The sequence below is a fragment of the Cheilinus undulatus genome, linkage group 18 (genome assembly GCF_018320785.1).
Source record: "Cheilinus undulatus linkage group 18, ASM1832078v1, whole genome shotgun sequence".
Lineage (NCBI taxonomy): Eukaryota > Metazoa > Chordata > Actinopteri > Labriformes > Labridae > Cheilinus > Cheilinus undulatus.
The window spans coordinates 26,765,785-26,792,891 of NC_054882.1; the positions used below are offsets into that span (position 1 = coordinate 26,765,785).

General features: G+C 39.7%; 3 protein-coding genes across 4 annotated transcripts; 2 read left to right on the top strand and 1 right to left on the bottom strand.

Moving 5' to 3' along the window:
- The first annotated feature begins 3,774 nt into the window (after window positions 1–3,774).
- On the top strand, window positions 3,775–9,170 carry vash1 (vasohibin 1). The gene is made up of 7 exons (XM_041813002.1): window positions 3,775–4,778; window positions 5,156–5,244; window positions 5,650–5,706; window positions 6,006–6,080; window positions 6,750–7,131; window positions 7,625–7,734; window positions 7,931–9,170. The coding sequence occupies exons 1-7, from the start codon at window positions 4,557–4,559 to the stop codon at window positions 8,001–8,003; spliced, it is 1,008 nt and encodes a 335-aa protein (XP_041668936.1). The 5' UTR covers window positions 3,775–4,556; the 3' UTR covers window positions 8,004–9,170.
- Window positions 9,171–11,798: 2,628 nt separating this feature from the next.
- Window positions 11,799–19,329, bottom strand: angel1 (angel homolog 1 (Drosophila)). Of its 2 annotated transcripts, XM_041811908.1 has the most exons (10): window positions 19,230–19,329; window positions 17,566–18,411; window positions 17,226–17,461; window positions 15,912–15,981; window positions 15,383–15,825; window positions 15,063–15,204; window positions 14,826–14,936; window positions 14,715–14,745; window positions 12,685–12,848; window positions 11,799–12,610 (listed from the first exon to the last, which is right to left on the bottom strand). In XM_041811908.1, exons 1-10 carry the CDS (start codon window positions 19,294–19,296, stop codon window positions 12,450–12,452), a joined length of 2,271 nt encoding a protein of 756 aa, XP_041667842.1. In that variant the 5' UTR covers window positions 19,297–19,329; the 3' UTR covers window positions 11,799–12,449. The 2 variants fall into 2 exon arrangements, with proteins under 2 accessions (XP_041667842.1, XP_041667843.1); XM_041811909.1 differs by lacking the exons at window positions 11,799–12,610; window positions 12,685–12,848; window positions 14,715–14,745 and having other exon boundaries at window positions 14,875–14,980.
- Window positions 19,330–20,650: 1,321 nt separating this feature from the next.
- LOC121526580 (leucine-rich repeat-containing protein 74A) lies at window positions 20,651–25,452 on the top strand. Its single transcript, XM_041813226.1, has 13 exons — window positions 20,651–20,750; window positions 20,924–21,099; window positions 21,170–21,277; window positions 21,389–21,482; window positions 22,593–22,642; window positions 22,745–22,826; window positions 22,928–23,013; window positions 23,086–23,280; window positions 23,358–23,453; window positions 23,594–23,737; window positions 24,352–24,456; window positions 24,561–24,646; window positions 24,864–25,452. Exons 1-13 carry the CDS (start codon window positions 20,651–20,653, stop codon window positions 25,450–25,452), a joined length of 1,911 nt encoding a protein of 636 aa, XP_041669160.1.
- Window positions 25,453–27,107: the final 1,655 nt, after the last annotated feature.

Genomic DNA, 27,107 nt, shown 5'->3' on the forward strand with positions numbered 1-27,107 from the left:
GCAGGTCTTGGGTTTTCCTTCGTCGAAAAAGTGGAGAGCTACATTTGTAAAAATGCTAATATACAGGTACATCTCAAAAACTTAGAATATCATGAAAAAGTTAAAGTTTTCCTGTGTTTTAATTCAAGAAGTGAATCTTCCATATATTCTAGATACATCTCATACAAAGTTAAATGTTCCAAGACTTTTTTGTTTTAATCTTGATGAATACAGCTCACAGAAATTCACTATCTCAAAATATTAGAGTATCACAAAACACCAGTCCAAAAATGGGGCGCAGGTGGCCTAAAGGTTTAAGGAGCACCCCATGTACTCGGCCGGCCCTGGTTCAAATCCAGCCTGAGGCCCTTTACTGCATGTCTCTCCCTGCTCTTGTCCCTGTTCATGACTCTATCCACTGTCCTTCTCCATCAAATAAAGGCACACAAATTCCCAAAATAAATCTTTAAAAAAAAAACCATCCTTTTGCACAAATCACTGCATCTATGCACTGTGGAATGGAGCCAATCAGTTCGTGGCACTGCTGGGGTGTCCAGGTCGCTCTGATGACATGCTTCAGCTTGTCTGTAATGTTAAGTCTTGTTTCTCTCATCTTCCTCTTGACATTTCCTCAGAGATTCTCTGTGGGGTTCAGGTCAGTTAGGTTAGCTGGCCAATCAAGGACATGGTCAGCAGACCAAGTTTCTGGTGGTTTAGGCTTCACTGTGTGCAGGTGGCAAGTGCTGCTGGAAAAAGAAATCAGTATCTCAATTAAGCTTCTCAGCAGATGGAAGCATGAAGGTCTCTAAAATATCCTGTTAGATGGCTGACAGGGTTGACTGGACTTGATAAAACACAGTGGAACAACAGCAGCAGATGACTTGGCACGTACAACCATCACTGACTGTGGAAACTGAAAACATGATTTGAAGAACCTTGGATCCTGTTCCTCTCTGATCTTCCTCCAGACTCTGGGACCTTGACTTTCAAAAGAAATGCAAAATTTATTTTCATTTGAAAGCAGGACTTTGGATCACTGAGCAACAGTCGTTATTTTTCCCCTTTGCCCAGGTGAGACGCTTGCAATGATGACAGTGGTTCAGGAGTGCCTTGACACTGAGAACACGACACTTGGGACCCATTTCCTGGACATGTCTGTGTGTGGTGGCTCTGGATCTGTTGATTCCAGCCTCAGTCCACTCCTTGTGTAGCTCCTTAAGTTCTTGAATCTGCTTTGTTTGACAATCCTCTGAAGGCTGAGCTCTGTTGCTTGTGCACTTTTTCTTACCCCACTTTCTTCTTCCAGTCAACTTTCTTTGATACAGCCTCTGAGAGCAGTCTGCCCTTTCAGCAGTGACCTTCTGTGTCTTACCCTCTTTGTGGAGGGTATCAGTGATTGTCCTCTGGACATTTGTGAAGTCAGTAGTCTTCCCACTGATTGCAATTGGGTGTACTGAGCCAGAATGAGAAAAAAAGCTGACTGGACTTATCCACAATATTCTAATATTTTGAGAGTGAGTTTTAGATTTTGTGTGATCTGTAATCATCAAGATTAAAACAAAAGAGGCTTTAAATATTTCTCTTTGTGTGATTAATCTAGAATTACTATAATGCTAACTTTTTTAAAAGTAAATCATGGATGGATAAAGTGAATTTCTACACAATATTCTATTTTTTTAGATGAACCTGTAGCATGGAAAGATGATCTGGAAACTGTTGGTGCATATTTTACACTGTCAACCTTATTCATGATCGTATTCTAACGGTATTGCATCGTAAAACTAGTTCTTAATCTTGTTTGTCATCATTAAAACATTAAAAAACACCTATGTTAGTGGTTCCCAACCTGGGGTCTGGGCACCCCTAAGGTGGGCACTTAGGGAGTGCAGGACCCTGTTTGCTTTACATATAGATATAAGCATAATTTTTTTAAGTAAAATCTTGAAAAGAAACATAATGTACAACAGCATATAAAGGCCACCTTAATCAACAAAAAACTGGTGGATCCAATATTTTTCTCAGCAAAAAAGTGTACATTTTTTGGGGAAAACATTTTTGAGATCATTGAATGAATGAATGAATGAATGAAACCTTTATTGCCCCGGAAGGAATTTGTCTTGCACAGAGAGCTTATAAAACACAAACTACAAAAGACATCAGCAAACACACAGGACGACATATAATAACATGAACAGAAAGTTATAATAAAAATAAAAATACTTGTAATAAATAATGATGTAAAAATACAGCATTAAGCATCGCATGATGCTATGTGAGCCAGATCACATGTCGGGTCTTCAAGGTGCAGAGTGTCAAGTTCATATTGTGTGCTCACAGTTTATTCAAGGGCTGGATGCTCCGTGGTACAAAGGACGTGATGCCTCTTTTATTGGGTATACATTTACAAGAAAACATACTCAGAATTTCAGAGTTTAAAAAGGTGTCAATTTCCATGGAAAAACTTAACATTATCAAGTTTAAAATGTCATATTTTTATTTTTAAAATTACATAGTTTTACATTTTTGTTACTTTAAACTTAAAACATCCAAAAATGTACATGAAACTGAACTGAAAACAGTGGTTGGATGGAAAAATTCAAAGTTTAAGTTCATGTACATTTACAACTTTTAAATTAAAAAGAAAATTCTCTTTAAAGGTGCAGTGTGTAATTGGCCTAGTAGCATTTAGCTGAACAAACTTGGTCAAATAAAGCAAAAAATTTCTAAGATGGTCTATCTAAATAAGTGTTTAGTCATCTAAATTCAAAAATAGCTATTTTGGAAAAAAAAAAACAAAAAAAAACAACTCAGAATAAACCTTTTATCCATACATAGGGAGGGTCCCCTCCATGGAGGCCACCATGTTAGATTTTTACATGTTTCCATGGTAACATAGAGGAATAAAGGATAAGTAAAGTTATTGTATTGTATTGTATTGTATTCACATTACAGATACACATTAAATTCAACTGGTTGCCACAGTTTCCAGCAGAGAAATGCAATCTAGAACCCACTTCTAGATGTTGAAATTCAGTTTTACACACTGCACCTTTAAAATAAATAACATGAGAATTTAGAGTTTTTTCTTGAAAACGAACTGATTCCCTTTATCATTTTGATTTCTGGAGTGCCCCTGATACACTGGTGCAGTAATACTCTAGATTGTTTATACAAAGATTGTTTTTCAAGAACAAGGGTAAGCAGGGCAATTATGCTGGCATGTTGTAAAAAAACAAACAAACAAACAAACAATAAAAGAATAGAATAAAATAGAAATTAATGTTTTTTTTTTTTTTTTTTTATCCAAATGGGTCCTGGTGGGGGAATGATGGTGGGGGGATTTAGATACAAGTAGGGGGGCTGTAAGGAGAAAAGGTTGGGAACATGACCTATGCGTATACTACACCAGCATGCTCAGAAAAATGGACAAATTCACTATGTTAAATATGACATGATAGTATTATGTTCAAAAGAGAGCAATTTATTGTACTTTTTGCATCTCTCCTTAGCAGAAAAATAACAAAATGTTTGGAGTGGTTTTTAAGATTTTTTTTTCAATCATTAGTATTTAAAATAAATGTATTTTTGCCTTGTCTTTCAAAATAAAACCAAAAACTGCATAGAATTAAAATGTGTCCTAATACAATGTAATACCTGAAAATACATGTTTAACTACCATAAATGGCAATAAAAAAATCTTATGTGTATGATTGAGGAAAGAATCGACACCTTCCTTGGTGCACCTGAAGGCAGCATGTGTCATTGCTGAGATCATCCGCTAAGTAGCACGCATGCGCAGTCGGAAGAGGTCTGGGAGTGTCTGAGCAGCTCGTTGGACGTGAATCCCACCCGCAGTAACTGAACTGAACCCAGGAGCATCTGCATGAACAATGAACCGGCTGACTTGGGAGGAAATGATTTGAAACGGACATGAACGGGACGTTTGAGGAGTGTCGAGCTGATGGGAATTTACACCAGCAGTGATTTTTACGGGATTTCTGTGCTGTGAATGACCTCTAACGGTACAGGGAATTAGTAATTTGTATTACTTTGTTGTCTGGAGTGCCAATCCTCTTACAGACTGATAGCATTACACTGGCGGGCTCGTGTCTGTGCTTTTTAATGAACTTTCACTGTAACCTTTGTGAAAACTGCAAACATATCGAAAGGCTTGGTCACCGTAGTGTCTCCTCTTATTTATCTACACTGATATAGTCTTAACGGTCTGCTAGATTTATCTAAGGGGAACATAGTTAAGCAAACTCATCTATTTTATTTTTAAAAAGAGGGATTTTGCTATTTTTTTAACCCACTGTGCATCACCAGCTGCCACAAACACAGAAGTGAATCTGATTTGCTGCAGATCACCACAATATTAAACAGAGCACAGCTCTGACTTTTGTTTTTGAGACACTGCTGGCACAATAAGCTGCGGGGTGTCATGAGGTGGCCATCTGTTATGGGATCCTGCTTAAAACTGCGAGCAGATTAACCAGTGAGAGGTCCAAGGCATCAGCAGGCAGGACGTTAGTGTGCCTGGACTCTGTGTTGGAGGAGGAAGAGGAGGTGGAGGAGGGATGCTGAGGGCCACTGTGGGCTGTGTGCTGGAGAGAGATGAGGAGCAGGAGGATGAGGGTGAAGAAGAGTTGAGGGATGGAGGGGTCCCTTTCTATGTCAACAGAGGAGGCCTACCAGTGGATGAGGAGACTTGGGAGAGGATGTGGCGTCATGTGGCTCGAACTCACCCCCATGGTGAGGCTTTGGGGAAGGATATCCGGGGTGCCACTGACCTTCCCAAGGTAAAAAGTGCATAATATGCAAAGCTGATTTTAACACTATGCATGTGAACCCAACACATAGTTGAGAAGCAATAAACACCTATGTGTTGTGGGACATATTTACTTTGCAGCTTCCCAGGGCTGATAGAAGCAGTGCCCCTAAATTAATGAATATTTTCTTCTGCAGTCCAATGCAAGGATTCTTTTGTTTATACTGGCCTGTATTTTCAACTATTTGAATGTTACGGATGTTCAGAAGAATGACACTTTTCATTCCTCTCTTACCAGAGTAGTTCAAGAGTTACCCTTGCTATTCTTCAACAAATAAAACAACTTTTTCCAGCAGCAATGAATGCTGGGATTGTTTAATGCAGCTGTTTGAATGCTCTCTCCCACAGATTCCAATACCGAGTGTGCCTACATACCAACCTACCACCACTGTCCCACAACGCCTGGAAGCCATACAGAAATACATCAGGGAATTGCAGTATCCTTTGGTAAAGTTGGAATGACTGGTTATCACCAAAATGGATGGGGTTGTTGTTAATACAGGGATGTCATCTAGAGATAGATTTTGCACACTAATCTTATTCAAAAGGATGATATGAAAATAATAATACTTGCATCGTTGTTTTCTTAATCCGGCTGACCCACTGTTTTGACACACTTTGATAAATATGGGCCAAACATGAGAAAGTAGGCCACTGTCTCAATATTCTATATTAAGCTTGATTTTCAGTCAGAGCAGAAATTCATCCATAATTAACCAACAACCTATGAATATCACAAAGCACTCTAAGTGATTGTGTCGTCTCCCCGCCTGCTTGGAGCAGAGTTTTATCTTGAAGCAGTGTCGTGTTGCTCAGTTTATGACCTTAACTGTTCCCTGCAGGTACAATCACACAGGGACGCAGTTTTTTGAAATCAAGAAGAGCCGCCCTCTAACTGCGTAAGCACATTTGTTTCTGATCACCGGTAATCGCCTCACAGGGCTTTGTGTCCCATTATGTCAGTGACTGTGTTTGTTGATTTCTTCTTGTTCAGCCTGTTCTGCTTATGCCTGGTCTGTGTGGAGCAGATGCATCTTTGGTTCAGCCTACAGGCTTATTAGAAGGAACTGCAGCAGCAGCAGGGGCCTGGGCAGTTTCCAGAGCTAGCTTTATCAGATTTAATAGCACAATTTTTTGTGTGTTTCTTCTTTTTATAGAGGTAGCGAAGGTGTTATTCTCTTGTTCTTCTTCTGCACAGGTTGATGGATATTGCTAAAGAGATGACACGGGAGGCTCTGCCAATCAAATGCCTGGAGGCGGTAATCCTAGGGATGTATCCTTACATTCAACATACATACATACATCATTTCATACAACAATAACAAATTTCTTTCCTGAAAATTATTCTGATATAGAGACTTAAACATTTTAGACATTTACAGTGCCTATACAAAGTTTTCACCCCCTTGGATGTTTTACCCTTTTATTTATTTTATAAATCAATCAATTAATTTATCTTTTTTGACAAAAACACTCTCGGGTGATACCCATTTCACTAATTGTGAAACTATTACTGGACCCTTGTTGAATTAGGTCAGTCACTTTAAAGGGGGTGAATATTTATGCAGTCACTAATTTTTACATTGCATATATGTTTTTTCACTTTGACACTTAAGAGTTTTTTGGTCAAAAAAGCCTAATTATATTATCAATGCTGACAGCCCTTGTAATATCTTAATATAGCCATTCTTCAGTGGTTGACATGTTTCAAGACAGTTGAATAACATGACATGACAGTATCTGGTTAACTGAAGAAATTTAGTTAAATTGCAAGGGATTCAAAAAAATAACTTAAAATATTTGGCACCAGGACTATGATAATTGTGTCACACAATCTGGGACAATGAAATATCGTTGTATTGCTATTTTTTCCACCACTACTCCAAACATGAGTGCAGCATGTTAAGAGCCATGTTGGTTTCTTTGACCCACATTCACACAGTTACCTCACCAACAACATGCCCGGAGTAGAGCGCTTCCCCCTCAGCTTTCAGTCTCACTTCTCAGGGAACCACTTCCACCACATCGTGCTGGGAGTTCACAGCGGGGGACGCTTTGGTGCGCTGGGCATCAGCCGTAGGGAGGACCTCATGTTCAAGCCCCTGGAGTTTAAGACACTCATGGACCTGGTGCAGGAGTTTGAAGGAGCCTACAGGGGCTACTGGCACACGCTAAGGAAGGTTAGGATTGGCCAGTATGTGTCCCATGACCCTCACAGCGTGGAGCAGATTGAGTGGAAACACTCCATACTCGATGTGGACAAGCTTACCAAGGAGGAGCTGCGGAAGGAGCTGGAGAGGCACACTCGAGACATGCGGCTGAAGGTACAGCTCAGACACGTTTACTTTTTCATGTAAATTACACGCCTTATTTTATTCTTACTTTCCAGCCTCTTTTTGCATACTGACAAAGATACTGCGGGATGAAGAAAGTGCTGATAAATGTAATTTTTCTCACTTAAGCAGCCAGCCTCTTCAATGCTTATTAGGTTTCTTTGACATGCTGTCTCTTCATGCTCACTGACACCGAGTTGGCCTGCTGTCTGAGGAGCAATTCCTCTCAAACGACGCTCTCTCATCACCTCTCATGCTCTCATAATGAAGGCAGCCTTGGCGCCGAGCTCTGTGTGTAATAAAACTAATGTGATGGCTTCACTCTGCACTGCTGTGCTTCATGCATGGCCAGCTCAGTCTATCAATAGCTGATCTTATGCAGCAATGCTCTGCAAAAAAACACACCAGGGACATAAAGCACAGTCAGCTCATCTGTAAGGGAAGTTGTTGATTAGATACTCATTTTTGTGATCTATTTTTGCAGATAGGAAAGCCTGCACCACCCTCTCCCACCAAAGACAGGAGGAACAGCATGGGCTCACCGCTGCGAGGACAGAGCAGTCCCATACGCAGACTCAGCCGCGTCGAGAGACGGTATGATTAATCATGTGCTTGAGCATCATTCACTCCCCACTAAAAATACAGATATGCAGCCACTGTGCTGATGTGTTTTTAGAAACTGGAAAATTTTTGGTCCTTGGACGCCTCATGACCTGAAGCAGAATTAGTCACATTTTCCTCCTTGAGTGAATAAAACTCTTTTTTTTTGTCTTGTGTGTGTTTATTGCAGTCCCTCTGGAGAGAAGAAGGTTTTGGAGCAAAAACCGTCCACAGACATGAATGGATACCAGATTCGAGTCTGAAAAGGAAGCCTAGCTTTGTTTTTAAAGTAACAAGGTACCAAACACAAGTCTGATGGGGCCATTACATTACTCTTTGGACAAACTGGTCTATTCACAGGATCCAATGTTGGTTACCAGCAACTTTGACTAAAAAACAAACCTTCATTCATTTTGTGTCCCTGATTCTGTGTTGTTGGGGGCTTTCTGGAGCACTCACTGCGAATGGTAATTGGTGCTGGCTAGGCTCCCAAATTATAAATAAGCGGGGTCAAAAAAGTGCATCTTGGTAAGTCTTTCCAACTCGTACAAGAGAGATATGACTCTTCCCTCACACGGAGTAAACCACCACCCAGTGTAATCATACTGGACATATCAGATGTCTGTGGTGTTATTTGGTTCAACAAAAGCTCTTAATGCATCGTCTGCAATCTGTATCGTTGTACTGTAAGTGTGCATATACATGTGATGTGATTTGAAATCCACTTAGGCTCTGCTGGGCAGCGACTGCTTGTGTTGTGACTAGTTTGCAAACCACTACCCTTGTGCCTTGTTTGAAAGTTCAAAGAGACTTGTTTTTATATCCAAACCCTTTACTCTCATTACATTACTCTGCACTTCCACAATACTGAAAATCAATAAAAGAAATTGTCATTTTTTTAGTAGACTTGTCATATCCAGATGCTAGTATGTTGAACTTTCTATTACTGACTGAAATGTTGACTGGGGGATTTCATCACAAGTTGTACTAAAGTATATTTAAGTGGAGGCGTCTGTTAAACTTTTACATAAGAAACTACAAAGGTGATTTGTGGCAATCCAGCTGACTGAGCTCTTCTGCATTTAATGTGGATTTAAAGAAATTGAGGTCAATTATAATGTACTGTATGATGGCTTTATAGATACATTGTTTCATACTTTTATTTGTAGCAGTTTTTTCAAAATTTTCACTTGCCTTAAGTGGTATCCAAGCAACTGACTTCCATTCAAGGTGTACAGAAGTTTGTTTGCAGCAATTTTGTATTTTTTTAATGGGGATTCTGCCATTTTATACAACCTTCAGTGTTGCTGATGACCCGTTGACCACCTAATATCTACCACAACTGATTTTTAATTTTAACACACTTGTATGAGTTCGGCACTGTAGATGTCCACTTTAATTTCAGTGCTCCATAAGGCACTTGTTTTGTACCAAAATACTGCTAATAAAGGCTCACTAAGATTGTGGCAACATCATCCTGATTCTTTCTATAAAATTACTCTAATTTATTAATTGTTTATTTGTGTATCTTAGATGACAGAAATTCAAAGAGAGTCAGTAGCTATTCTTCAATTGGACTTCAGGCAGGCTGGGTGTGAAACAGAGAGGACGGGAGGAACTAATCCTTCAAAAAAAAAGCAGAGGGTGTGCTCAGCTTTTGACACCAAGGCAAATGATGATGACTTAGCACCATTTAGTTTACAAAATAAAGATTGTCTTCCAGGATTTTCTTATTTTTGCCACATTCATTTTACCCTCTACCTTCAGAAGCCTTCCAGGGCCCACAGCATGATGCTGCCACCATCGTGCTTCACAGTGGGGACAGTGTGTTTGTGGTGGTGTGCAGTGTTTAGTGCCTGCCAAACATAGTGTCTTCTCTGATGGCCAAAAAGCAACATTTTGGTCTCGTCAGACCAAAGTTCTTTCTTGCCTTTTGGCAAACCGAAGTCAGGGTTTAATGTGAGTTTTCTTCAACAGTGGTTTTCTCTTTGCCATAAAGCTTTGACTGATGAAGAACCTGGGCAACAGTTTTTGCATGCAGAGTCTCTCCCATCTCAGCTGCTGAAGCTTGTAACTCCTTCAGAGTAGTCAAGGGTGTCTTGGTGGCCTCTCTCACTAGTCTCCATCTTGCGTGGTCACTCAGTTTGTGATGGTCTGATCTAGGCAGATTTACACACATGCCATATTCCTTCTATTTATCGACAATGGATTTAACTGAACTCTGAGGAATGTTAAGTGCCTTCAATGTTTTTTATCCATCCCCTGACATATAGTTTTTCTTTATACTTTTGTCTTCATGGTGTAATGGTTGCCAGAAACACTTACTGACCAATGACTGTACCTTCCAGACACAGGTGTCTTTATACTGCAATCACTTGAGACACATTCACTGCACTCAGGTCAATAATTGTGAGACTACTGTTTAATTAGGTCAGTCACAGGGGGTAAATATTTCTGCAGTCACTTATTTTACATTACATATTTTTCATTAACTGACATTACTTTGTAGAAATCTGTTTTCACTTTAACATTAAAGAGGTTTTTTTTTGGCAACAAAGCCAAAATATATTGAGCTTAATTAATTTATAATACCAATAAAAGGGTAAAACATCCAAGGGGGTGAATAACTTTTTATAGGCACTGTATTCCAATAGTCTTGTCTCAGAATATCTGAGTTATCTATCAGGCATTACAGCATTTTAAGTTTTAAAAGCCTTTTTCCCTGAAATCAATTGCCACTTTTAGCTTTTCATACTGCTTCAGTGTCGGAAGCGTTTGCTGCAGTGATATACTGTACTCTGAGTAGCAGCTACAAGCACCTGTGTTTTCCTGATCATGGATCCTACAACTAAATGGATAGACAGGTTGACGGATGCCCAGCTAATCTACTAATAAGGCTTAATGGCTGCTGCATTCAATGAAAACCAGTCTGCAAGGAACCACTTTCATGTGTTGGTCAATAATACATTTCTAAAAGGGCTGCATGTGAGCACTGGCATGTTGCTGTATACACAGACCTGAACGGGCTCCTTCAAACTTTGTTTTAGCCATAGCAGAGGGGAATAAGACAGCTTTTCAAACATCCTAGTTTGATTTTGATGCTTTCTCCAGGTTGTCCTTAGCATACTTAAGTCTGAGTTGATGGTGTCTCTTCTGCAGAAATTGAATTTTTCTTGGTCTGCAACCTCACAATTCCCACCTTGGCTAAGTCATTCACTAGTGTCTTGGCAGTAGTTCTGGGGTCTTTAGACACACCTTGCACTAGTTTTCTTTCCAGGGTCTTTGAAATCTTTTTCTGTCTACCTCTGCCAGGCTTGTTCTGGACTGTGTGGCTCTGTTTGAATTTCTTGATGATACTTCTCACTCCAGTTCTTGACACTTGAAAATGCTGTGATAACTTTGTATATCCTACTCTTTGCTTTGTTTAATGTCACTTGGGCAATACTTTAAAAAGTGACATGTATAGGGAGGCTAATAAATTCTTCCTCATTTGCATGTTATTAAAAAGGGGATCTTATTCCCTCCTCCTGATGCCAACACCTTACCCTACTGTGGTTGTAAGATATAAAAACAAGACTCATGACCTATTTAATGGGGAAACCCTACTGACCTACTTCATCTAGATCTGTAAAACTACCACAGGCAAGCGATTCCTTGATATATTAAATGTTTCGACCTCTCCTGCATCATTTTAACAGTTATACTTATATGGCTCGGAAAAAGGAGAGAATAGACGCCCAACTGCTGGGCATCATCGCCACATATTTTCTATGGCCCACACATAAACACAAAGCTCTCTTACCAAGCTCTATCATGCATGAACACTCAACTATCTAAATGAATTATTCATTCATGCATCACGTACGCACACACATATACAAGCAGACATCTTCACCCTGACAAAGTGAGTGCTGCAGTGTAGTGGGAAGGGAGGGGGGGAGCTAACATTCAGGTCACAGTCTCACCCGGCAGGACACAGCCAGACAGCTTGTATATTTAACTGTGATGCATTATAAATGCAAAAAAGAGCTCAATATTGGCATGGTGAGCGGTTAAAAAAGGAGCCAAAAAGTACTGTAAAATATTTATTCAGTATTCTTACAGTCTGAAAACAAAGAACCGACTCATAATGAGCGAATTATACTTTTTAAACACTAGAAAATATGCCACTATACAGAAGCAACAGTCCTCACTCTCCCTCCTCATATGTCTTGTCTCTCTTCAGCTGTCCTATGAAACAAAGGCAACAAAGCCCACAATATAATCTTAAACAATAAATTAAAAGCGTAGTCAAACAATCATTATAAACTTGTGTTGACCTCCAACACAAGGAGTCAGGAGTAATCCACGATGGTACTCGTACTCAAAAAAAGAAGAAAAAATTGAACAGGGATTGTGGCTCAATGTGTAGAGTCGGGCGTCTCTAATATATAACAACATTGTGGGTTCGATCCCAAGCTACTACAGTCAGCCAGACGCTTAGACACATCTGCTCCCACTGCTGCATCAGTGGTATGAAGGTGTATGGGTGCGTGTGAATGGGATTACTGATGGCCACGCTGCATAGCAACTTTCACCATCAGTGTGTGGTGAATGGGTAAGTGTGACCTGCGGTCTAAAAAGTGCTATACAAACTCAAGTCGATCAACCATCTGAACAAAAATAAGCACATCATCAGTTATCTCTTTAGATTTACCCAGACATTTCCTTCATGCAGCATTCAGCTCCAGCTGGAATTTGGCAAGTAGACTGAGATGGTCAGAGGGGAATATGTGATTAGGAAGACCTCTCATTGACCACAAAACATCCTCTGATAGCAGAGAGAGAGATCCAATGAGCTTCAGACCCTCATTCGCATAGTCATCACCAGCTGAGGGAGGAAAAAAAGCAAATAAGTTATCTATTAAGAGCTGAAACACTGCCCTTAGTGTCTTGTCTTCGTACCTCTGTGATCAGCAGTTAGCACACGTCTCGGGGTGTAGAAGATGTAGTCAACTGTTGCTCCTCCTTCAGAGTGCAGGGTGGTGACTTCGGGGTTGCCTGAACCAGGAAGAGAGTGCTTGTAGACAGAGTCCAGGTCTACCTGAAGACTAATAGTGTGCCGGAAGCTGTGAGACAAAATTTGGGAAAAATAAACATTACTCAGGGATATGAATTGATATTTTATCAGATTCCATTTGGCAATAATCCTGCAGTCCAGGGGTTTCATTCATCAACAGTGCAAGTAGGATGAAGTGGACCATATCCTACTCATCAAGCAGGATGAGGTTGATCAAAAAAACCTCTCATATGGAGTGAACCAAATTAATTTATTTCTTTCACTTATTGGGGAGGATGATTTTAAATTGTAGATGTTATGTTAGGCTGGAGGGAAAACACCGTCAGCAATCTAGGAGAAAAGGTTTGATATCAAGCAAAAAGAAAGAGTAGAAAATCATAATATGTTGCACAAGCAGGAAGTACAGTCCCTGTAAAAAGGAATCTTTAGGCACCTCACAATTTGATTTGATTATGATTCACAGGGCTACGTTTCGATTCTAAATCGATTACTGATGCAGTTTGGTTCCCTTTTTATTCTTTTAATATTTCTGTTCTCACTGTGTCCAACATAATAAAAACATGACATTTGTATTTACAAAAAAATAGTGGGGATGCTAGATATTGGATTTTTGCTATTATCCAATATGCCGATATTTACAGATTCATTTTAGCCTTTATCGATACCGGTATTTAGATATGCTTTTTGGACTAGAAATTTCAGTCCTTTTCGACACACTTAAAGATTAGAGGATGACCACGGAAACAAACTTAGGTCTTAAAAAACACTTTAAAGAACGAGGATAAATAAAGAAAAAGACTTTAACTGACATAGGTATGTTGGTCCAGCCTAAAACGCCACAAATTTATTAGTATATATGGACAAAATTTAGTTGATATATGCTGAAATACACAGACAAGATATTGGATGTAAACATCAGCAGAAATTATGATATCTTCCGATACTGATACCTGACTGATAATATTGTGTATTCCCAAAAAACAGATAAATTAAATGTTCACTATCCTCTAACGGGAGATGTGTGTAAACTGGAAAGTTACAATTGCATTGAACCAAAGGTAGCAGCAACCTTTTCATGTAACATATCTGAAATTACAAACATAAACAACTGGTAATCTAAACCAGTGTGCTGCGTTTCAGAGTTCCGCCTTTTCATTACTGCTATTTCACCGTATTAAATATTCGAATAATCACTAATTGGACATTTATAAATCCACAATCTAAATAACGATGCATCGAAGAATCTATTTTTCTCCCACTTCTACTAAATACTGACTTGAAGGGGATGAATACCACACAATTTTTACTATTGGACACTGAATTTTTTAGCATATTTAGCTACACAGCTCTCTGTGTGATTAGAAATAACTATCCAAACAGTGTGGTTTACCAGTTCTTCGAATAAAACAAGCACTACTTTTCAAATGCCCATCACAGCTGCCTTTCAATGAAGAGATCCCAGAACATAAATTAGAGTGACTAATGCATGCTTTAACACCCGTAATGCTTTTTATTTGTAGTCTCACTATTCTACCATTGATTAATTGTGTGTAAGGATAGTCAGAACTGTCTTTAAATTTACAAATTCCTAAGTAAATGTGCATACTGATAAATACCACATTTAATGAGTGATGAATACAACAGATATATCTGTTGTAAATATTGGCTGAAATTTTCCCATCTGCCAATACCAAAAATGAACTTTTTAAGCTAATGTCTGCCAATACTGACATCATGCAGAGAATGTTGTACATCCTTAATGCAAAACAATTAAATGACGGCCAATAGGGCAGATATGGTATTGACTGTTATGGCTACTCCGTTTCTTGTTGCTGTGACACTAGAGCCCCATTGTCTTTAATAGTAATTTCTCTGAATCTTAAGCCAATTTGACACAAAAAGAACAGGTGCTGACCTTTTTTCAGGCAAATCTCTCACTGAAGCATCTGTATAAACAGACAGAAAACCCACTGTTAGAGACAAAGAACACTATTTAAATCAAACAGTAACTGTTTTTAGACTGTACCTGGTGTGTTGTCAGTCACACCTGGGATCAGCTCTAAGTCAACAGGACGGACGCATGCAGCTGGACAATAGCGCAGCTGCAGCAGGAAGTCATGGCTGAACTGACCTTTTCCTACACAAGATCAAAATAAAGAAGTAAGTGGAGAGAGAGAGGGACTGAAACAGAAACAACTCTGCTTAGATCAAGATATCAAAAATAACAGCAGGTACGAAGGGTGCTATGGCTTCAAACGCTGACCTGGTTTCTGATTCTGGTCCTTAAATATCTCCTTGACAGTCGAGTACTGGCAGCTGTCTGTGATTCCTAGACTGCTGGGCCACAGAGGAGCAAGCAGTCTGTGACAGTGGACTTTGTAAGAGAGGTCCTCCTGCCCTGAAATCTATTGGAAATGGTTGAAAATATACAGCAGCGGGGGTTAATCCTGCAAGCATTGTATCAGACAACATAAATTAAAAAAAAAAATAACTTGGGTATTTCAAACAGATAACAGAGTCAATTCTAAGAAGTTTGCTTTTGCAGGCATTGATTATAATCTTTCTGGTGTATTTTAGTCTCACCATCCATGCTGGTAAACCTTGGAAGTAGAGCTCCCCTGTGGTGATCAGCTGATACAGAGGCGTGTGGGGGAGGGAGTTAAAATCTCCACACAGTATAATGTTACAGTGTTCACCCATGGCCTTACAGGATCTAACCACACTGTCAATGTCTGCCATCAGTATGGCCAGCTGAGCTAGCTTCACATCACCCCTTCTTGGGTTGAAGAGAAGGTGGGTGTTCGCAACGCAGAGCGGCGGACCCTTCGCCTTCACAACAGAATCCCTGGTGACCACTGGCTGAAGCAATAAAACGATGCCCACGTTGTGCCGGTCCAGCAGCTCTGTGTCGGGCCTGTAGAACTCCAGCAGGGTGACGGATCGCTCTGAGAAGAGATTGCTGCGATAGCAAGTGGCACAGCCGTCTGTTTTGTCTCCTGTACGCCGCTTGTACACACATGTGTAGCCTGGAGTATAACAAACACAACAGAGTCAAATCTGTGTTCCATTGCCTAAAAATAACTGCTTCTCTATATCATTTCTGAGGACCTACCCATCTGAGACAGGACTGGAAAGAGGTGTTCATTGTAGTGGTTCTCTTGAACCTCTTGGAGACACAAAATCTACAAACAGGAAGAAACACAAGTAAATAAGAGACTAGAAAAATCAATCTGAAGGTCTGAACTGCGTTCATATATTGGTACTGATACTGGCACTGGCCAAAGTGGATTTGTATAATCAGCATTTCAGAAAATCCAGTATTGTGCATCCCTACTTACAGTGCATTCATAAAGTATTCATACCTCATTCACTTTTTAAAATTTTGTTATGTTGCAGCCTGATGCTACAGTTGAATAAAATCATTTTTATTCTTAGTAATCGACACAGTACTCCCTCATGACAAAGTGAAAACAGAACTTTAGACATTCTTGATAATTTATGAAAAAATAAAAAACTGAAATATCACATTGACATAAGTATTCAGACTCTTTGCTGATCATTGCTGAGCTGTTTCTACATCTTGTTTGGAGTCGACCTGTGATAAATTAAATTAATTGGACATGATTTGGAAAGTCACACACTTCTCTATAGAAGGCCTCACAGCTGACAATGCAGATCAGAGCAAAAGCCAAGCCATGAGGTCAAAGGAATTGCCTGCAGAGCTCAGAGACAGAATTGTTGCAAAGCACAGATCTGGAGGAGGCTACAAGAATGTTCTGCTGCACTGAAGGTTCCCAATATCAAATGGAAGAAGTTTGGCACAGCCAGGACTCTTCCAAGAGCTGGTCGCCTGGCCAAACTGAGCAATCAGGGGAGAGGGGATTTAGTAAGAGAGGTGACCAGGGACCTGGTGGTCATTCTGACTAAGCTCTACAGATTCTGTGTGGAAATGGGACAAAGTTCCAGAAGGGCAACCGTTATTACTGCCCTCTTCTGATCTAGGCTTCATGGCAGACAGAAGCCTCTCGGAGTTTGCAAAAAACTCATCAACGTTATATTTCAGTCTTTTATCTGTCACATATTTGCAAGAATTCTGTTTTTAATCTATTTGTTTACAGGAATTTAGGGATGCATGATACTGGATCCTTATTGATAATTGCAAACTCAATTTTGCTGATACTGATGTATACATTTTTTTTTATTGTGAAAAACACCAAGTGTTGAAGTTGACAGGCTGAATAATAATACTAATATTTAACTTTTTAAGCTTACATCTGCTGATACCAATATCATTCCAAGTATATTGTGCATCCCTAACTAACATGACATTGAAAAGGGATAAATACATTAGATTTTAGACAGGATTGTAGTTTAGATCCCAAACAACCCTAGTACATTGTGTTTTGAACGGTGGTTTTTGACTCACATCTGGAGCCCACTTCGCTATCTCCTCTAGAAGCAGGCTGCAGCGGTAGCTCCAGTCTAGCACCTCCAGAGGGCAGTGTGTGTACAGCTCCTGGTTGGCCTCCAGTAGATCCTGAGCTAGGATATTGTAGGACATAACAGTGAAGTCCATTGTGGGGCTTGTGAATGGAGAAAACTTTGGGGTGGGTTCTGCTGCAGTGGTGCTCTCAGCCACCTCCTCCCACACTCTCCACATTACTGAATAGAAAACAAACATAAAGTTTGGACAAATTTTATTATAGTGGAAGACTTAAAAAGCCAAACATTGAAACTTCCAGTTAAGGGAAAAATCTAATTCTCACCTTCAAACAGCCCTGTCGGCTCTAATGGAGGGTAATAGCTCACTGCAGGAAATTGCCACAGTGGACACCACGCTTCTTCTGCAAGTCCAGGTCCTGCCGGAAAGTGCCATCCAGTTTGTGAATCATGCTGTTTGTTAATTTCAAGATGAGTTTGAGCATTAGTGAGCACTTCATCTTCAGCAGGAAGAGAATATTCATCCCAGCACTCAGCTACTCCAGCTGGAGTCTTTGACTCTTTCATGATTGGTGTTTTTGTCTGTTCCTGTACCTGACAGGATGTTTCTCGAATGCTAGGCTCAGCTAGAACTACACAAGCCTCAGAGCTTGGTTGCTCTAATTTTTCCTGCACAGGAAAAGTATTTTCCTCCATGTTTAGACAATCAAACTGTGCACAAAGTTCTTGTTTAAGGGTTATACCGTCCTTCACAATAACACTCCCCTCCTCTGTGTTTTTCTTGACATGACACCTTTCATCCTGATGTGTTATTTTTCTGCAACCATTCTCAAGAGCTTCCACTTTGTCTTGTAGCTGCCAATATCCACTCTCTCCTTCTTCATCTCTCTCTACAGGGTGCACATCACTCTTGTTGGGAGCATCCCCATTCTTTACATTTTCTTGTACAGCAAACAGATTTTTGTCTTTGTTAGAATTTGTTATACATTTCATTTCTGGGATTTGTTCCTTCATCCTTTCTTTCGTTTCTGCTTCCATCCCACTGCCTGAGCTGAGACACTGGTCCAATAGGGTTGTGTGAGACTGGGTAAGCTCTCGGGTTGTGACGGTACCACCATCCCACACTGCCTTGCCAACAACCACTGCAGGAGGGTGACCCTTTCTGGGGGCCTCTGTGACAAAAGACAAGCAACAGATAGGATTGTCAAAATACCAGAAATCTGAACCTCCATATGACAGAAGCCATAAACAAGCCAAGCTGATACATGCTGATTACCCATTGGGTAGTTTTTAGTTTAAAATGCCTGCACTGATTACTAAAATCTCCTGATTGCAGTTCTAAATGGATTAGTTCCTGTCCTATGCACCTGTTTAATGAAATATACATTTTAAGTTTATTTAAACCTCTGAAAATCTATGGATAATAAAAACAACAGCCTGCATTGTTTCAAAACACCTGGTATTGAAAAACCACCAAAGCACCAACACGTTTCCCAGCATTGTTATGAAAAGACAATGATGCTTCCAAATAAGCTGAAAGCTGGCTTCCGTCAATTCTATAACTGTAATAATGATAATCACAGGTCACGTTCCATCAATGTTGCAGCAAAGCAAAACTGCCCTACGACACCTGACGTCATTAGTGGGGTCTAAAAAGTGCAAGCTACCAAAAACATACAGGTGCTCCACACACGTTGTAACGAGCAGCGTTAGCAAAAGGGCAACGACAAATGAGCCGCAAACGTTCTTGTTTACAAAGAAATGAACACCAAATTACACCGGGAAATAACCAGAAATGTGTCATGTCGACTTTGCTGACTTTGAAGTGAAATAAAACTTTATATTACCAGCTTAAAGCTGGCTTTAATAAAATGATAGCACTAACTGCGCTGTCAGCAGAGACTCAAACTAAACGTTAGCTACCGTTAGCTCTAAAACGTTACACAAGTGAAATGCATATATGTTCCTGACAACTTTTAAGAGTTGTTACCTGAGTTTCGACCAGTCAGGAACCTCGAAAATGGGTAGAGAATGTAAAATAACACACTACCGATCATGCTGCCGTGCTGAAATCAGCGCATGCGCAGTTAAGGGACTGGGTTGGGAAAGGTCAGGGCTCACCCCCTCCCCCAACCCACCGTAGAAAGACTTTGAATGTTTTTATTTTTTCGTTGATCTGTTTCTAAATTCATCTGAAAATAAAGTCACTATTTGATTAAATATAAAGCATGAAAATGTAGCCTACTATATTAACGTCCTGCAAGCCCTATTCCAAAAAAAGTTAAGGCGCCGTGCAAAATGTAAATAAAAACAATGCAAGATTTGCAAATCTCGCAATAGAACATAAACATATCAGATGTTCAAACTGGCACATTTTAACATTTCGTGAGAAATATTGTTTGAATTTGATGGCAACAACACATCTTGAAAAAGTAGGGGGGACAATAAGCTGGAAAAGTTAGTTGTACTTATGAAAAACAGCTGAAGAAACATTGTGCAACTAAATAGGGGAATTGGCAACATGTAAGTAAATAACTGGGTTTAAAAGGAGAATTTTAGAGAGGCAGAGGTTCAGCAATCTGTGAAAAACTGCGTCTAAAATTGTGGAATAATTTCAGAAAAATGTTCCTCAACAGCCTTGAAAATTTCAGCAAGACAATGCTAAACCATGTACCGTATCCATCACAGCAGCATGGCTTTACAGAAGACGATTCTGGGTGCTGACCTTTCACCCAAAAAACATTTGAGTCATCATACAACAAAAAAAATCTGACAAAGACCCAGCACTGTTTAGCAGCTTGTATAGTACATCAGACAAGAATGGGACAATATTCCTCTCCAAAACTCCAGCAACTGGTCTCCTCACTTCCCAGCAGTTACAGACTGTTGTTAAAAGAGGTGATGCTACACAAAGGTAAATGTGGTCCTGCCCCAACTTTTTTGAGATGTTTTGCCACCATCAAATTAAAAAAGAGCTAATATTTTCATTAAATGGTAAAAATGTCTCAGTTTCAACATCTGATGTGTTGTTTGTGTTCCATTGTGAATGAAATATAGGATTATGAGATTTTCAAATCAGTGCATTCTTATTTATACAGTGCACTAACTTTTTTGGAATTTGGGTTGTGCAAATGCTAGTCCCCTTCCACTGTTGGGCCTATTATTATGCCTTTTGGTTTTTCTTGCCTCTGCCCCCAAAAACATGCTGTAACTTTACTGGGGTGTAAATTATTAATGTAACTACACATGACACTTACCTGTAGGGTAGAATTACCTGCGTGGCAGCACAGCTCTATTTCATTACACCACAGGGTTAGCTAAACAGAACCTGGTAAGAAACACATAAGCTGAAGACTGCAATCCTTGTCTGGCTTTGAAATGATTTCTAAGAGGAGATAAAATCTGATTGCAATGTCAACATTGTCATTTGAGTCGCTCTGTTTGAAAGATGATTATCAGTCCTCAGATGAAGCCCAGGGAATGGAGGATGAGACCGACTTAGAGTCAGATGGTAAGTACATTAAAGTGTTGTTTTGTCACTAAAATACTACTATTGCCCCGTAGTATAAAACTATGAATTTATTGATTTAAAACATTGCAAATGAATGTCATGATTTGAGTTGCTGTGAATGAATGTATCCCTTAGCAAAGTGCCACTGCTGAAATTGTTGGACTTATTTTCAGAGAAAGAGGAAACCCAAAATGAGATGTCAGTATCTGAAGTGTACCTCCAGGCCTGTAAATTGGTGGGTGTGGTGCCAGTTTCCTACTTTATAAGGAACATTAACTCTCCAACAATGATGCTCAACCATCACGGGCTGGGACCTTTGGGGTGCAAGGCACTCGCCATTGCCTTAGTGGTAAGTTCTAAATGACAGTGTGCAGTCACATATGATTATTTACATAGTCTAATGATCTCTCTTTATTTAGACTGATATGAATATCAACACCTTAGAACTGGCAGACAATAATGTTCAAGCAGAGGGAGCCAAATACCTTGTGGAGATGCTAAGGGCCAATTTCACCATTCAGCACCTGGTATGTCATACTGTCAACTCACCACTAGAGGGAAGAAGTGCTTCTCAGGTCATATTTTGCTTTCCAAAGGTGTAACTCACTATACCATCCTCTGTTTCTTTTTCCCTTAAGGATTTGTCTGACAACCATCTGCTGTCTATGGGGGCTGAGTATGTGGCTAAACTGCTGCTGGACAACATTTCTTTGAAATCTTTGAAACTTTCAGGTAGTGTGGACATTAACACAGTTTACACAGGGTCATGTAATTTAATTCAATTCAATAAAAATAACTGGTTGTCTCTATTCAATTCAGTGTACTTGGAGCTGCAGCATTACAAGACGCAAAGAGCAGAAATCTTAAAAAAAAACACACAAAAAAATAGGTTTTTAAAATACATAAACAGTAAAGCCAAGAATGGTAGTGCAAAGAGAGAGAGATTTTAACTGGAAATAAAGATCTAAACAGAGTAATGTGAAATGGATCAATCCTGAGTAAACAAAGTGGTTGTAGTGCAATGAAACAAGATAGAAATAGATCAATAAGCATATAAGCGGAGGTATATGAAGTGGACTGGAAAAAGCACAAAGTTACAGTAGTGACTGTTGAGTCATCATCAGGGTGAGCCTGTGACTGTTAAAGGGGACATATTTTACTCTTTCAAGACAAGTTTATATCGGTCTCTGAGGTCCCCAAAACATTCCTGTTAAGTTTGTTTCTGAAAACACACTCCAGTTGTTCATTGTTGCATGTCTAAAACCCCTCTGTTTCAGCCCTGCTCAGAACAAGCTGTTTCTGTGTCTTTGGCTTTAAATGTTATTGAGCTATCTGACTCCGCCCCTGACCGCGCCCCTCTCAGGAAATGGATGAGGCTTAATGGATGTGGCTGTCCTGATCCTCCTCTCAGCTGGCAGCTAAGAAGAAGATCAGGAGAGGAGGGCGGAACTTTTTCCCAAGTGAGGAGGGCCAACCGAACCTGGGGGTGTGGCTAACTCCCCACATGACATCATGAGGGGAAAGTTTGAGAACAGCTTGTTTCAGCACACATTTCTTGAAAGATGGGAGGGGGTTTCTGGTACTTGAGGGGATTGTGGACTGGCCAGGGGCACATATTTTTATTAAAAAAAAGCCTGAAAAAGTGATTTTTGCATAATATGTCCCCTTTAAGTGGTTATTGGAGTCACTCCATGACTGTTGAGTGGTCCACATGAAATTGTCTACAATGAAAATTCCATCTGGAATCAACAGAGAATCTCATTAAAGTCATGATGTTTGTGATGGATTTGAATAATCATTAGTCATTTTGAATTAAAATATTTTTACATTTTGTCTCAAAAGGGAATGGATTTACTGATGATGATGCTAGATATTTTGCAGAGGCTTTATCGGTAAGCCCTACAAGACAAATGACATTATATCTGTGGTTTGAAATAAGGTAAGGGAAGGTTATTTGGTTACTCTAGTAATCATAATTTTAAATGTCTTTATAGGCAAATGCCAGAATAAAGGAACTAAACCTGAGCCATAATGCCTTTTGTGGAAAAGGAGGGGAACATTTGGGACAGCTTCTGGGTAGGCCTTTGTAAACATTCACTAATTACTGACAGAACATGTGACTAAATATATTTGATCTGTCCCTGTTCGATTTCTCAGCTTTTATTTTACTTTTGCAGCTAACAATGAGGGTCTTGAGGTTCTAGATCTGAGCTGGAATCACCTTCGGATGAAAGGAGCTGTGGCTCTTAGTGCTGGACTCAAAGTAAGACTTTATCGGAAGTGTGTTTGACTGCTATCTTGTTTTACTAAACCCATTCACATGCTTCATATTTAGGTCAACATGATGTTAAAACACCTTGACTTATCATGGAATGGCTTTGGGAATGAGGGAGCCTTGGCTATGGGGGAGGCCCTGAAATTCAACAACACTCTTGTGCACCTCAATCTCAACAACAACCATCTCACCAACGAGGGTGCCGGGATGCTGTGCAGGGGCCTGGAGTTCAATGACACTCTAAGGGTCCTACTGGTGGGTAGACGGTTGCATTAATCCAGCCAAAATCATCCAAATGGTTGTGTAATACATTTAATCTTGCACTTTTGTAGTTGGCTTACAACTCTTTAACAGTAGAGGGAGCACTGGCCCTGGTTAACATGGTGAAGAACACATCGAAAACTGCCTTAGAGGAGATCAACATATGTGTGAGTTACCAGGGCGTGATTTTACTTTCTGATCCTGCTCCAAAATGTTCATAGTATCACGAAGAAAAAAATGCTTGATAAATATGTGTTATAATTCAAAGTTTTTCCTATTTCTCTTTCTTCTTTTTCTGCATGTGCAGAATGTGCTGGTAAATGAGACCTTCCTGAACCTGCTAGAGGTAGCATGTCAGGAGCATCCCAGTTTAGATGTACAGTACGGAGGAGTTGGGGGGTTTATCGCTAAGAAGCCACCAAAACGTGTTGATCCAATGAAGGTTATCCAGGTGAGTTGGCTTTCTAAGTAGTACTGAATTTATTTATCCTATTTATTAAAAAAAATACAAGGAGAACCTTGTCGAGATTAAGAAAAGCGTCTTTTCCAAGACAAGCAGCTGCATGGTTAAAAAGTTTCCAACAAAACACATCAGTTCATTAGATGATGCTAAAATAACACATAAAGGCTCATTTTTTTCCCCAAAATTAACCATGATTAAAATATACAGTACTGTGCAGAACTTTTAGGCATGTTTACGTAAAACTACCAGGGGCATGGATGAATAATTTGTTGGGGGTAAGGGGTAGATGTGGCAAGTAAGCATGTCCCAGGGTACCGTCCAGGCAGGTAGATTCTCCAGGTGTCTTAGCCCGGACAAAAGATATGCCGCTGAGCTCGACCTTGGCTGCCAAGCAACAGACTTGTGTATCAACATTTGTTGAGCTTTTCTCTGGCCTACTCACCTCCTTCTCCTGCTCTGGGTTGTAACACATCAGCCCCATGATGAATCCTTAGCGCCCTACATGCCTAAAACTTAAGCACATGACTTCTGTTTTTTTAAAGTTACACTGCCATATGTATTTCTACAACTTTCAAAATGTCTTCATCCAATGTTTTTTGTAGGACTACTTGGATCAGCGTAAGCTTCGCCTGTGGGATTTCTTCCGTAACATTGACAAAGATGGCACCATGCGAGTCCCTACTGCTGACTTCAGGAAGGCAGTGCAGGTTTCCAAACGAGATCATTTATTGATCTGTTAAGGGACAGTGATGTTTGAAGGATTAAAAATAAATTTAATTGCCCTGTTTTTCTTTTTACAAATGCAATGAAGCAATCAAGTATCCCTTTGGATCGATACCAGATTGAGGAGCTGATTCAGAGGCTTGACCGGGACAGGACAGGGATGGTAGACTACAGGTGAGCTCTCTTGATGACCTCTCATTGTCTAGCTTTATGATATTTGATATGTTTTATTGCTGTAGACATTGGTTAATGGTGTTGTATATCTTATCATCGCTCATAATGCTTGAAAATGTTGGATTTGCACTTGTCATAAGAGCTGGGAATTTCTCCAGATCTTCACCTTGAATGACGCCTTCAGAACATCCGATGCAATGTTGATGTTTGTGTGCAGGGGTCTGGCAGATACGAGGAAACAGATGATGAGGGATCACCGTCGTCAGCTGAGGAAGGTCGAGTCCCGTCAGAAGAAAGAGAAACAGAAAAGTGACCGCATCCTAAAGACCTTCCAGAGCGCTGTGGAGGCTGTAACTCCACGCAGCTCTATGGTGATGTCTCCTGGGGGAACCAAGGAGGATTCAAGTGGCCCACAGCATTTCTCTGCCACCCCGCTCAGCTCCTGGCACCACATCGTCATGTCCAACAGCAGTCGATACTCTGTCACCAATCTGAGCAACGAACACATCCACTTGCCCATGCTAGGAGGTGCCACGCCATACCGCCCAACCAGTTCACCGGCCATGCGCTCCTATTCCCAACCGAACCTGCTGGATGAGTCCCCTTGCTCTGCTCCAGGCAAGTCCATCTCTGCTCAGGGTGTCCGCTCAGATCCAGAGATGGGTCACAGCAAGCTGAGCCCCACTGCTAACACTTTGACCAGATCCAGGCCTGCTCTGAATGACAAGCAGCCTACAGTTAAACTCAAAACCAAGAAAGTTAAGAAGAAGAAGAAAACAAAGAAAGTTTCAAAAAATCCTACATGAAGATAATCTCTCCATTACTCTATATGTATGACTCCATTTGTCTAGGCTTTTGTTTTTTCATTAAATAAGTTAGTATTGAAACTTTACTCTGTAAATTTGAGTTTATCGCAATATCTTTCACATTTTTGAGACATTTGCAGAAGATTTCAGTGTATCAAAAGAAGAATTATCGATGGGACTTTTTACCAATGTCAAAAGCTGTTCCACAAGGTCAATGCTGAGCCCTGCCTGATTTCAATTTTGGATGCCATCTCTTCGTTAACTGACCATAATATTCACCTATATGCAGATGACACAATGCTGTATTCTTTCCATGACTTTGCTGTTAAAAGCCTGTGTTATTCTATTAGTGAACAAAAAAAAAAATTAACAGCCTTAAATTCTAATTCTTACTGCAAGCAAAATAAATTTGAAGGAGTGAAGGTCAAGACATTATTTTAAAAGCCTGCTGCCATAATTGGTTTTATCATAAGGAAAGGATAGGCAGTTGCCAAGGATGCTCCAAAGAGCTTCAAGATATAGTCATATAGGTTTGTAGAGACACTTCCAGTGTACACTGTTTGTACATTTTAGACAGTGTGCATTAGTTTGCCTGCAATTTTTGCTCATATTAGGTACCAAGGATTTCTATTTTTTTGTTACTGAAACATGCATCATTATTGTATACATTTTTAGTTTTTACAAGTACCATACTGTAGTTAAAAATTTTTGAGTGAAACCCTGCTCTGTAATTTTAGTTTTACTCAATTTCTTTCACATTTTTGAGACATTTGCAGAATATTTCAGTGTGTCAAAATGTGAAATATCCCTTAGGTTTTTACAACTGTAAAAAGGTGTTCCACAAGGATCAATTCTGGGCCCTGCCTTATTTTGAATTTAGATGGTGTCTCTTTGTTAACTGACTATAATATTCACCTTTATGCAGATGACACAATTCTGTATTCTATGTCAGTTGTTCCCAACCTGGGGACTTGGAATCCCTTTGTTTTGACATTGTCAAAACTAGAAAGTGAAACATAAAGTACAATGGTGTATTAGACATCCTCTAAAACATAAAAAAAATCTGTTGATTTTTGAGAAAGAATTTGAAATTTCAGAGATTATGAGGACGTACATTTACAGGAGATCAAACTCTAAGTTTAAAAAGTTGTTGATTTAAAAAAAAACTTGAAATTTCAAAAGTTGTTTTAGCAAAATTTAATTTGAACGAATGCCAGGCAAGACATTATTTTGACATTTTGCACAAGTAAATGATTTTATCAGAAGGCAAAAGTAGGCAGTTGTCCAGGGCCTTGTGCTCCAAAGGGCTTCAAAATATAGTCATTTTGGATTTATATCAAATGTGACATATGTCTTATATGACTTTGAATGATTAAGGCATATATTCTGAATGTAAATAAAGGAGTCATGAGTGAATAAAATTGTTTTTGGGGGATTTTAATTGACACTAAAAATGTCTTTAGGAGGTCCAAACTCCTCAAAAAGTTCTGATATGACTTCATATCAAGCAAATACAGTAGAAAGAGCCATACTGTGTGGTAAAATGAGATTCAGCAAATGAAAATGTATGATTTGTGGCAAAATTCTTCACTTACTGTGAGTCGCATATGTTTTTTTATTTTTATAAGTTACACATGGTTTAAGACATGTTGACA

Bases quoted from the DNA above. Each gene is read 5' to 3' on its own strand.
- LOC121526580 (XM_041813226.1), top strand. From the start codon at position 20,651: ATGTCAACATTGTCATTTGAGTCGCTCTGTTTGAAAGATGATTATCAG. The intron at 20,751-20,923 runs GTAAGTACATTA...ACTTATTTTCAG, and splicing joins GACCGACTTAGAGTCAGATG to AGAAAGAGGAAACCCAAAAT. The intron at 23,014-23,085 runs GTAAGACTTTAT...CTTCATATTTAG, and splicing joins CTCTTAGTGCTGGACTCAAA to GTCAACATGATGTTAAAACA.
- vash1 (XM_041813002.1), top strand. From the start codon at position 4,557: ATGCTGAGGGCCACTGTGGGCTGTGTGCTGGAGAGAGATGAGGAGCAG. The intron at 7,132-7,624 runs GTACAGCTCAGA...CTATTTTTGCAG, and splicing joins CTCGAGACATGCGGCTGAAG to ATAGGAAAGCCTGCACCACC. The intron at 7,735-7,930 runs GTATGATTAATC...TGTTTATTGCAG, and splicing joins CTCAGCCGCGTCGAGAGACG to TCCCTCTGGAGAGAAGAAGG.
- angel1 (XM_041811908.1), bottom strand. From the start codon at position 19,296: ATGATCGGTAGTGTGTTATTTTACATTCTCTACCCATTTTCGAGGTTC. The intron at 15,982-17,225 runs GTGAGTCAAAAA...TCCTGTTTGTAG, and splicing joins TAGCGAAGTGGGCTCCAGAT to ATTTTGTGTCTCCAAGAGGT. The intron at 15,826-15,911 runs GTAGGTCCTCAG...GTTATACTCCAG, and splicing joins TCCAGTCCTGTCTCAGATGG to GCTACACATGTGTGTACAAG.